General features: G+C 40.5%; 1 protein-coding gene across 1 annotated transcript; it reads right to left on the reverse strand.

The window, feature by feature from the left end:
• Window positions 1-6,616: 6,616 nt before the first annotated feature.
• LOC117448515 (catalase-like) lies at window positions 6,617-12,568 on the reverse strand. Its single transcript, XM_034085824.1, has 4 exons — window positions 12,487-12,568; window positions 11,450-11,589; window positions 7,727-7,810; window positions 6,617-7,523 (listed from the first exon to the last, which is right to left on the reverse strand). Exons 1-4 carry the CDS (start codon window positions 12,566-12,568, stop codon window positions 7,458-7,460), a joined length of 372 nt encoding a protein of 123 aa, XP_033941715.1. The 3' UTR covers window positions 6,617-7,457.
• Between the last annotated feature and the right edge of the window lie 28 nt (window positions 12,569-12,596).

The raw sequence follows: 12,596 nt of genomic DNA on the forward strand, positions 1-12,596 counted from the left end.
TTGTTTTAGGAGGGACAGTTCTATATTTCGAGCAGACACACTCTAACTCTCTGATCTCCCTCTCTAACTTCTCTATAGCTCTCCTAATGTTTGCAGTGGAGTAGGCTGTATACTGTTGGCAGAACACTCTAATCTGAGCCTTTCCTACCTCCCACCACTGACTCAGGGAGGGAAAAGACTCTTTATTTGATTTCCAGTTGATCCAAAACTATTTAAAATTCTCACAGAAAATCAAATATTGTAAAATGTTAACATTAAACTGCCAGAACGATCTAGGTTTCTCTGTGTTGGATAAAGCCAAATCTAAAGAAATTAGCTGATGATCTGTAAAACCAACAGGTTAGATGTGACAGTTCACTGCATGAGTAATAAAATAAGCAGACATGTAAAATCTGTCTAGCCTGGCTGCACTGACGCCACCATCTAGCGTTCTCATCCAGGCGTATTGTTTAACAGAGGGGTGTTTCATCCTCCACATATCCACTAAGTCAGCCTCTCTTATGGCAGTAAAATGGACGACTGAGGATGCGGCCCGTCCTATTCTGTCTAAAGTGACATTAGTGCAAACGTTCCAGTCCCCCCACAGTATAACACTCCCCCTGTAAACTAGTGTATAGCTTGTCTTTTAATAACTGAAAAACAGATACACGTGCAGGGCCCTGATTGGGTGCATAAATAATAATAATAATAATAATGCATTTTATTTATGGGCGCCTTTCAAAGCTCTCAAGGACACCTTACAGAGCATAATTAAAAACAAGCAACAAAGAGCACACAGTAATACAAGACTTAAAAAATACTTAAAAAACAGAGACTTAAAAACAACAATCAGTTTAGCAGAGATTAAGAAATGGAATACGCCAGTTTAAAAAGGTGTGTTTTCAGGCTGGATTTGAAGGTTGGGAGTGAGTCCATATTGCGGATGTCTTGTGGGAGAGAGTTCCAGAGACGGGGGGCAGAGTGGCTGAAGGCTCGTCACGGAGGTGATGAGTCCGCCCACCATGCACTTTGGGTCGGCCTTTGTCAAAAGGGCCCTTTTGACCCCCCCAGCCTGCTTCTCGTAAAAGTTTTTCGCTCAAATGACACCATGGAGGAATGTAACAGGAGTTGACAGGGGACTCTGCCCGCCTTACGAGTGCCTATTTTCGACACCTTTTTTCTCTTCCGAAGAATTTATCTCTGCGTTCTGAGAGAGACTATCTGCAACTGAAACACAGTCAGAATCCCCCTCACCGTCTGTGTCCATCTCTGTCACCTCATTATTGTCTTCAGCCCCTGTTGAAGCTCTTTTTGCCGCCCAGAGCCAGGCGGCAGCTCCTGCTGTGTGCCAACAGCCTCCACCTGTCCCACAGCCCCGGTCCTCACCTGTCCTGCTACATCATCTCCCACCCGTTTACCTGTTTCCACATTTTTTCCTCTCACACTCTCTACAGTCCCTGTTTCATCTCTCACGATATTCATCCCTACTTCATCCGCAGCCCCCGGGGCCCCGGCGGGTGCAACAGCAGCCCCTGCGACACCGGGTTCCGCGGCTGCGGACCCAGCTGCCCCAGGCTCGGCGAAAAAGTATTAACCGTAGGCTACTTGCAAAGAGTACAAATATCCCAATGAAAGATCATACAGGCGTGTGGCGTAGTGGGTTGTCCGTAGGTGTTCGGATCAGGGGGTCACAGGTTCAAACCCCGCTGCATTCAGCATGTCGTTGTGTCCCTGGGCAAGACACTTCACCCCAAATTGCTCCTGTGGGGATACACAGTATTGAGTATGTAAGTCGCTTTGGATAAAAGCGTCTAACAAGTGACATGTAATGTAATGTAATGTTAAAAAAACGATTGAAACACAAACTAACGCAATAAAAGTGAAAATCCCTCTTCCCTCTTCAAAAACACACCTCCACCACAGAAGAAGAAGAAGAAGTAGAGGTAGAAGCTTCTTATTATACATCCATGGGAAGAAGAAGAAGAAGAAGAAGAAGAAGTAGAGGTAGAAGAAGAAGAAGTAGAGGTAGAAGAAGAAGAAGTAGAGGTAGAAGAAAGAAGAAGTAGAGGTAGAAGAAAGAAGAAGTATTAGAGGTAGAAGAAAGAAGTATTAGAAAAAGAAATACACTAACGCTACAAACAGGCACAACACTGTTACTCTGTTTTTACTGACATGTAACATTTGATTTCACCTTGCTCTATGTTTTTTAACGCACATTCCGAAAAAGGGGACTTTGCCCGGAAAACGGGGACGTTTTGGTCACCCATCCAACTGTGTTTACAGCTAAGCACACATGCTAACATTAATTAAGACAAGCTCACTTGGGGTTGAGGCTTTTTTACACGTTGCTTGACTGCCTGCCCACATATCTGATCTAAACATAGTGTCACGATTCTTATGTTACAGTATTTCATGTTTTTTGTTTTGTATGTCTTGTTGTTATGGGTGTTTTGCTGTTCTGTTCTCCCTGTCACGTTTTCCTCCTTGTGTATTGTCTGGTCCTTCTCCCTGTGTTTTCCTCCCTGTCGTTAGTTTCCCTGGTGTGTCTAATTGTCTGATTGTGTTCACCTGTTTCCCTTGTGTGTCTCCTGTGATCATCAGCACCAGCCCCGCCCCTGATTGTTTTCACCTGTGTCTTGTTGTCGTGTGTTTAAATTCCCCAGTGTTCATTGTCAGTTCGTCTTGTCTCATGCCATAGTCAGGTCTATGCTCTCTTTGTGCTCTAGAAAAGTTTTTCTGTTCCTCGCTACGTGAGCGATTTCCTTTTGTTCTCATTTTTTGTCATCTCATCCTGAGATTCGATAGTGACCATTTTTTGTTAATCTTGTTTTTTGAAAAGAATAAAGTATCTTACCAATACTTTACCTCTGTCTCCCGGGTCGTGCAATTGGGTCCATATCCTGAGTGTCTGAGTTCATAACACATAGTAACGTGTGTTGGGGGAAATAATTATTTAAAGTTATTTAATAATTGTGACATTTATTTAACTTTTCGATGGATGAATGGTGCTCAAAGTGAGGGGGCAAATAAGACAACTGAGGGGGCAATGCCCCCTTTTGTCCCCTCGTGGCGCCGGGTCCGGTACTCTTCTGGATAGAGATCATGGATGTTGTTGCTGAGATTTTCTGATGCCATTTCCAAGTTTAGGGGTCACTGCCCCAAGTGCTTCAATCACCACTGGATCCACTGTTGCCTTTACCACATCTTCTCTCGCTCCTCTCTGAGCCCTTGGTATTTCCCAAGCTTCTCATGGTACTACTTCCTGATGTTGCTATCACTTGAGATTGCTATGTGTAACCCCCGGTTACTAAGACACTGATAAATAACACTGAGTAACATGTCAACTTTATTTTAAGGCTTAGCATACATACACACACAATATATAAATTATTTGAAACTCCTGTCGTTCACTTAAAAGAGCCAGCTCTTTGAGCCGGCTCGTTCGCGACCGGCACATCATCACTCGCTGTAGCACTGTGGATTTAAGAGTTAAGAGATGTAGTTATTTAGAAGAATTTGATGAACATTGATTGACCAACTTTGCCACGATTTCCAAAGAGCATTGCCTTTTATATGATCTCTGCCTGTCTTTAGCGGAGACATGACACATGGGAGCAGGTAGGTCAGTAACATCTGAGAGTCTTTTTTCTGTCCGAGGTAGAAGTGGGGAGTCTGGCACCCTCCTGGACCCGCACAATCTTTTGGTTTTCAATTATGATTGCAGTGGTGGCATTCAAACTCCCACCCTCCAGTGTCTTCTTCTTCCAGTCCAGATTGTCCATGGCAGACACATGGGGGATCTCGCTGTTTTCATCATGGTCTCTGGGATGTAAACACCATCAGTTTCAACCTGGTGCATGACCTTCTAACTGTGTGCTGTTAGCTGACGCTGCATACGTTCATAACTGATCCCAAGCCCCAATCTGTTGTTCATCATAATGAGTGATTTACTACGTGTCTGGTTGAATAAGTGGTAGGTAGTGGCTATGCCCAAAGGTGTTGATACGCCAGATGCTAAGGTAACGCTAATGTAGCGTTAGCATGTTTTCGTTAAGTGCTGATTTAGATATTTGTTGTTGGAATTGTGTTCCGTTAGGTAAAATGGTTATTATCTTCTGTTAGCTGAGTTTCTTCCCGTTAAGTGGGTATGCCACATTAATAGGTTGTTAAATATTAACAAGCCCTGGGATGGTGTTTCTTACAAGATGCTGCGTCTGCACACTTTACAACCTCTTGAGCCCGATTGCCCCCGGTACAAATTATTAAAGAATTGTAGCTTACATTAACAGTGCTGGCAGATTTTCCAGCAAGTGAGAGGATTTCAAGCTATAGCTAGCTTGAAATCCTCTCACTTGCTGGAAAATCTGTAAACATTGAATCAATTTAACTTAGCATCGGCAGCAAACCTTGTGTATATTAATGTAAACCCTTCAATATGTTATATAGAAATAATCTTTTAAGTATATTTACCCATTTTGAACACAGCAAACAATCCAGAGGACCACAAGTGCATTGCTTGAAATGGATTTCGCTTTGGAGAGACAAAAAAGGCACAGCACTATCTAGTGGCCTTATTGAGAACAGGCTTAACCAAGGCATCACCTGAAAGCTTATTTTCTGCCCTTTGTGGAAATTGATGGCAAAAAGTTTAATACAGCGTAATTCTAGTATATTCATTTTTATGTCACCTGATATATGGGATGTTAAGTGTTAGTTAATGAGAGAAATGTATGTGCGTTCATTTCAAGACTCCTAAAGAGCAGGAGACGATTGGGTCACACACAATTAGAGAGACAATGGTCCTTCTGATTCTGGGTGAGCTGACTTCGGGTAGATGGAAGTTCAGAGAGGGCCTGGGGGTATGAGGACAGTTAAGCTCTGTTGGTTAGCTGGTCCTGAGGAGGTCATGAGATGATGACTGGTAAATTCCCAACAAGTATGGCTTTCATAAAGAAAAACATATGACTATTGTGTGATAAGCTACATGATAAGATGTGTTTGGCTTCAAACTGAAACTGTTTGGTTCTCTGTTGGCACGCGCTGATTCACTGTGACACTGCATATTTTGTATCTCCCAATGAGATGACCTGAAAAGATGACCAGCTGACCCAACCCCTTCCTGTTTGTTTTGGTATAAAAGCCTGTTCGGCCTTGGGTTCGCTCTCTCTTCTCGGGCTGCCAAGACCGAAGGGTCTAAGCAGCACGTGAACCAGGGCAGGAGTACTCCTTACATTACGTTATATTATTTTATATTGTATGGTAATGTATTATATTGTATTGCATTGTTACCTTTTATAATTAAAACAGATTATTGTTTAACCCTCGTCCTGGTTGTTTTGAGTGTTCCTTCTTTTAAAGCAAACTCATAGGATCGGCGCGGAGAAGAGATATCTACTCCAACAGTATACTTTGTTAAAATAATAACATGTGTGACAGATGTGTTAAATAAGCTGTCTGATAATTGATGTATTTAGAATTGTTTGTTTTTTTTATTTTAGGAACATGTTCTGTGTATGTTGTTGATTTGATTAAGATACAGAAGAAGTGCTTGTTTCAATTTGCATTTAAAACATTGTATAAGCATTCATTTGACTCTTGGCCTTTTCGTCAAGGTTGGGTCTTTTTGTTGATGTGAAAGAGATTTCTGGGTTCTTTGACTGGAACGCTGCCCTCATCTCTGCTGGTGTACTGTGGCGAATTTCAGTCTGGCGAGCTACCCATCAACCTAATCAAAGAGAACTATTTCAGTTACCCACAACGGTGGTAGGACAAGAAATTATGCATCTTTTTTTCTTCACAAGTTGAGAGCCAAGAACTGATTATTTTGACACTATGTTGAATATGTTATAAATGTGTATACTGTAGTAATGGGATACCGTTTCTTTCATTTTATTTAAGAGTCTGAAATAATATTTCAAATACATAGTCCTGGTTCCCAAAATTAGGGAACTACTACAATTAAATAAAACCATTAGTTTATATTAAATATGGATCATTAAAACAGAAGTAATGACAATAAATATCAAAATAGTTATAAAATAAATAAGTAAAAATAAGGGTACTCTCAAATTCCATAACAAGTTAACTGAATATATATGTCTATAAAATGTTTATCTCAAAGAAAGAGGGAATGGAGAATAAATATGATAGCTTTCTTTACCTTTTCCAAATGTCTGCTTTGTGTCTTTTCACTTTTGTTGCACAGTATCCATTTTCTCCTGAGCGACCTAGACTTCTGATGTGCTGGTCCACACACTGAAATGTCTACACTTATATTAGAGAGGTTTGATTGAAACTGATTCGTATAAATAATTCTGTGCTCAGCATTAACTTTAGGTGCTCGTGTTATATGTCTTTCACAACTGCCTTCTTCTGCTGCTTAAACACTGAGGTGGGGTCAGACAACACCAACACATTTTTCTGGAAGGTTTCAAAACCTACAAGCCTTTCTACGGTCTTAGCAGGAAATCCACTCAATCAGTTTTGCTACCACTTAATGAAACACACTGAAATAAACTGTCAATAAGCTCAATTAAAATATAAATATATCTTTGAATACTGCTTTAAAAGGATTCATGACGACAAAACCTACTTTAGAAAGACGGCGAGAACAGAAGAAATGGAGACAAAGAGAAGCTGCTGAAAGGCTGATTCATTTATATAAAAACCCGTCTGAAAATGAGCTGATCAGTACAACATCAAGCAGAGCATTTCATAACTGGTTCTCGTGATTTAAGATTACGATAATCTTTATTTAGTCATAAACACAAAAAAGGCACTAATGATTTAGCAATAATGCATATAAATTCCTCATCTTGATACTTGCTCCTCATAAACTGCATATAATGAGTAGGGCAGATGACCATAAGCAAACAAGCTTTATAGTTCGACGGACAAAGGGTTTCCAGAGCCAGTTTTTCTAAGTAAAATATAGCTTTTCATGATTATTGATGGAAAACTAACCATAAGAGAAAAACATTTTGAATACATCGGCTTACTTTATATTGAAGTTTAAGATTATAGTTGGATGATTACAAAGTAGTAGTACACACACAACCTGAGGATTTATAGCAAACAATCATGTCATGGTTTTTGGCAGCAGTTGGGGTTAATTGATGTAATGAGATCAAATCAGAATGCAAAAGACTTACTTTTATAGTTACTTTAAGAACTTTTAAATGTTAAAAGTCAATATTTCATAATTGCCATGCTTTTGGTATTAGGATTAAACTAAAAACAAATCAAGGTGTTTTTATGTTTTTTTTAATGACTTTTCAGTCGAGACAAATTAAGCTCACAGGGTTTTATAACAAGTATTTTAAAGAAAATCACCAGTTTAACTGAATTAAAACCTAACCAACCCCAACCTGAAACTATATGGTTAATAAGTTCGATGCCACTGGTAGTAGCAGTTGACAATCACGCAAGTGCATTTGCTCGTAGATAAATGATGGGGGGGTCTGTGGACATTTAAGGCTTCACATCTTGGAAGAGGCAGCGATGGCCGAGGCTCCTGGGCGGCTGTAAACGTGCACTTCTGTGTTCTGAGAAACACAAAAGTGGAGAAGACAGAGAAAGATGATATTATTTAAATGAACATAAGTTACATGTCATATTCAAGCTTAACTGGTGGCATTATGAAATATGGAAGAAAGAGAAATCACAAATTAACATTTCATCCAATAAACATCTATACATGGATGGATTGCTACCCTCCACTGGATTAGACCTCACAGCGAGTGTTTACCTTCTTGTTCTCGGCGTTGTACTTGTTGAGAAGGCTCTGAACGCGGTTGCCATAGTCTTCATGAACAGCCTTCAAGTTCTCCACCTGCACGAAGAACCAGACAGTGAGACTTTAGGCTTTGAAAACAGATTTTCTAAAATGAAACCAAACCATTATCTGCCAAAGTCAGGGCCATTTGTTTCTTCTCATGAGAACACGGAACTCTTGTCCTCTGTAGTACTCTTGCTTTGTCACGTTCTTCTGTGCACCATTCAGGATTTATCGATGTGTATGTGTGGTACAAACAGGGAGACCGAAATACCGCTTCCCACCGTCCCAAAGATTAAATTATACAGTATAGAAATATATACATGACACAACAATAATAATATAAAAATAGCAGTCACGTAGACAAAATGGATGATTATATTAGAATGAACGAATAAATGACAAGTCAACAATTTCATCATAGTTGGTGGGTTTTGAGCATGAACACCGTGCACAGAGGGTGATTTACCCACTTCCACACAAGCTACAGGGTTCCAGTCACTGTGGTGAGCTGAGAGAGAAAGTAAAGCTTAATGTCTGAACTAAGGATAGAGGGTGTCGTTTTTCTCATACTGATATTCTGAACAATCTGTGCTGTTGTATTTGCTGTAAAGTGTCTCTACTGTAGGCTATTTTTATTCAAATACAGCACTTTGGCTCGACCAAAAATCGTTTATAAATGTGCTATATAAATAAAACTTGATTTGATTTGAACAGAAAATAATGAACTCTTTAAATGTTAATGTATTAGTTTATATGGGTTTGGTAGTTCTCTGCATGCTGCTATGGTGAACCAAAACAAAACATCTGGTTGCTTTGCTTCTGTTGTCATATTTGAATTGTTGTATTTATTTAAAATCATAATTATGTAGATGAAATACTGATTCAGTGCTAGGGTTGGGCCTACAGAAGAAGTTCGTAGATTGATTCAAAAGATCGCTAGAGAATTTTATTTAGATTTCTGGTTCCTTAACAAATGGTCCGTGCACCATCGTCCGCAGTTTTTTGGCCTCCTTTCTGTACTTCACACAGCAGCACACCCTTATTGGACTGCACTGAATGTTATTTATTTTATTTTTTCTTTAAACTCATATCGACTTCCATTTCATAATTGAAGTAAACAAGCCTGCTGTGCCGAGAAACACAAACTATAACTTTCGTTTTGACTTTTGCATGCACTGGCTGAGGGTGCAGTACTAACTGGCAAGATCTGATGAAACCTGTTTTCCGGCAGGTTTCAGTGTAACAGTAGAGGAGACCAGTGGCAGTTGCCACACCATGAATTGCATTAATCAGAACTAACGTGATGTTACCTATGTGACCTAATGTGAATGAAAGAAAATTAACAAATTATTATTGAATCATATATTTGAATCGAATCAACCAAATGATCCAAAAGCCTTATCAAGTGAATTGTGTGTATGATGTGTCCCTCACCAACCCTATTCAGTGGATTGACCGGATTAAAGACCCAGTGGGAAACTGAAGTCACTGTGAAATCACTCGATATACATCTGCTTTACAAAAAAACAGCCAGACTCTTTAGGTTCTCAGCATAAAGTAGGTCACTGTTCCAAAAGTAAGTAATAGAAGATATATTCAGTATCTCTGCACCACCTTACCCTAAAAGCTTTAAACCCTGACCTTTTTGTGTTGCCTTCTAATGTATTTCTTTTACATAAAAATTATCTCTATAGGATTTAATAAAAGGAGCATATATACAGACTTAGTTTATTTTGATGTGTGTGTGTAAAGGCTGTTACACACCGAGCCGATTATCGGCGTCGATAGATGTCGGGCCGTCGATGAGCGTCGTGTCGCCCTACTCAGATTGTTGTGTACTGCACCATCGTGTCTTTTCGGCCGTGCCGACACCTTCCGTCGGCCAAAGAAATCCCTCTGATTGGCTGTTCAGCTTAGCGAATCAGTGCATGAGAAGCGAAACGGAAGTTTCAAAACAAACTATTAAGAAGGCAAATCTGAGATTTAATTGACCTCCAGGGGGGTATACTACGAAACAGGATTTTCGCTTAGCCGGCTAACTTCAGGGAAAACTCGGGGTTTCCGGTCCTACGAAGCTGGTTCTCTTTTTAGCGGGCTAGATCTCCATGGTGATTTATCCTAGAACCTAGTCTGTGCTCCGAAGCAGGATAGGTTCCAGGATAAGAGATCAACTCAGCGAAAGCACCACGCCTGCTGACCAATCAGAGCTCAGTGTGCGGAGGAAATACAGTTTAAACTGCCGTTGCAGGAAAGACAGCCGGCCAAAATCACCGACTGTGTGAACGTAAAAATGAATAGAACATCACCTCCCATCTTCAGAGCAATCTGACTATTATAACTATTATACTATTATGTTAAGAAAGCTTAATTAAATATCTGCCACAACATAAGTAACCGGATCAAAGTAACATTACGTTGCCTGCAGTCCGCGGCACTGTGAGTGCAGACGTCGATGTGTCCCATTATCATTCATATCACATCATATCACATGCATCATAATGTCTCATATATTTCCTTATCTGAGTCAGCTGAGCCGTATCTGGCCGTGCAACACTCACAGTGTCACATACTGTATGCAGAAGTATTATTTTAAGCAACACATTAAGTTGACGAAACACTCGAGACAAATGTAATTGAAGTCAGATCGTGTTTTAGACGGGGCAGTGATATCATAAACCTGTTAATGTACGCATTCAAACACTTTTTCTTTTTCCAGCTGTATTCACCTTGCAGGTACAGCTCTGTGGCTTTTATCCTGGATAAAGTGTTTAAGTCATGGATGTTTAAAGTTTAACTTCTACATATGTCTAATATTATAGTTGACTTTTCATTCAGGAAGTATGACGCTGCGCTGTCAGTACGCTTCTCCATGTTTGTGATTGGTCGAATGCTCCAAATACCACCCCTTTCATGTGAAATCCACTTGATTACCCGCGTCGTAGTACAGTTTAGCGAGAGCGCGTATGTTTTGGATTAGGCCAACCGGCTAACTCAAACATATCCAGGTTAGGTTGAACCAGCTTCGTAGTACAGGCCCCTGCTCTCGACACAGGTTCGGGAAAGCCCCATGAGCTTCTCGCTGTAGAGTGAACATGGAACACACACGCTATTTATTGTTTGTTTGTATCACGCAGTCTGTCTTCCGGTTGTTGCCTCTTTTGAATGACGAATACACACTACCGCCGCCTACTGGTAAGGAGAGTTATTGCCGCTCACGCATGCGCAGTTCGTACGTGCTACTTGGCCGTCGGATGAAGTCTTTGCGGTGTGTTCCAGTGCGACACATGGCCAACACGCAGGAGACGTGAGGTGACGTTCCGTCGGGACATGTTCTTTGGTGTGTAAGAGGCTTAAGACACATTGAAAGTGCTTTGTGTGAGGAACCGTGCAACATAAATACGCCTGCCAGTGCCTACACCCACAAAGCCACACGGTTCAGAGCACAGGCTCCGGGGAACATTTCATGTTTTAAAACGCTACATCCTGTGGTTTCATCATGGAACAACTGACACAGTTTGTATTTCTTTTGGGTAACTAATATAAATGCTTCGATTAAAAAGGTCAAGTTAACTGATTTCATTACTGGATACTTTAAAAAAAATCTTCATGTGGTCATTCAATCAAAAATCCACGCGTAAATCATAACAGAGTGAAACACTGTGTGCAGTAAAGTGTAAGATGGTGAGCACTCACCTGGCGCTTTTGGATGAAGAGCTGTGCTCCCTTCAGGGCCCCGGCCATGTTCTGGCAAAGTCTCTGGCGCTCCTCTTCCTTCAGCACCTGCGTGTAGAAGGTGCAAACCTGCAAAGAAAGTAGATCAAATCCTTGAAAACCTGATCATAACGGTACGTCTACACGTGTCCGTCGCGGAACCTTGCCGGTGGGCGTGTCTGGCGTGCAACCAACAACCAATCACATTCATCTCCCGCCCCGGACACACAAGCACGCGGTTTGATTTGCTAGAGCTTGTACTGGCATATGATTTGATTGGCTGGCGCTTCCATTGACGCTTGAAAAGTTTAACTTTTCTCAACTTTCGAAGCGAGCAACGGAGGCAACGCGTCGAACCACAATGCGGTTCGGCAAAGCGTGACGTCACCCAATTCAAAGTGAATGGGAAGCGTCTCCATTGAAGCACGCGACGGAGCCGTGTGGACGTACCGTAAGGATTCAATTAGATAACATACATTTTAGTCATCTAAATTGGGCTTTATTTTTGTCACGGCAGCTTTATTACACTAATTAAAAATGCATTATATTGAAAAACTACCAAAAATAAACCGAATAAATAAACCACTGTAAATATGTACATATCAAGAGTAGAAAATATATATATCAATAGAGTATATCAAGAAAACACAATATAAAATGTACAAAATAACTTAACCCTCTGTGGTAGTCCAAGCTACTTCACATGATCAAATAAAGTGTGATTGATTTATTGATTATTGTTTAACCCTCGTCCTGGTTGTTTTGAGTGTTCCTTCTTTTAAAGCAAACTCATAGGATCGGCGCGGAGAAGAGATATCTACTCCAACAGTATACTTTGTTAAAATAATAACATGTGTGACAGATGTGTTAAATAAGCTGTCTGATAATTGATGTATTTAGAATTGTTTGTTTTTTTTATTTTAGGAACATGTTCTGTGTATGTTGTTGATTTGATTAAGATACAGAAGAAGTGCTTGTTTCAATTTGCATTTAAAACATTGTATAAGCATTCATTTGACTCTTGGCCTTTTCGTCAAGGTTGGGTCTTTTTGTTGATGTGAAAGAGATTTCTGGGTTCTTTGACTGGAACGCTGCCCTCATCTCTGCTGGTGTACTGTGGCGAATTTCA

The sequence above is a fragment of the Pseudochaenichthys georgianus genome, chromosome 6 (genome assembly GCF_902827115.2).
Source record: "Pseudochaenichthys georgianus chromosome 6, fPseGeo1.2, whole genome shotgun sequence".
NCBI classification, from domain to species: Eukaryota; Metazoa; Chordata; class Actinopteri; order Perciformes; family Channichthyidae; genus Pseudochaenichthys; species Pseudochaenichthys georgianus.

Coding starts and splice junctions, on each gene's coding strand:
- LOC117448515 (XM_034085824.1), bottom strand. CDS start 12,568: ATGAGGGCAGCGTTCCAGTCAAAGAACCCAGAAATCTCTTTCACATCA. Junction 7,811..11,449: donor TCTTCATCCAAAAGCGCCAG/GTGAGTGCTCAC, acceptor TTCTTCGTGCAG/GTGGAGAACTTGAAGGCTGT. Junction 7,524..7,726: donor ACAACGCCGAGAACAAGAAG/GTAAACACTCGC, acceptor TGTGTTTCTCAG/AACACAGAAGTGCACGTTTA.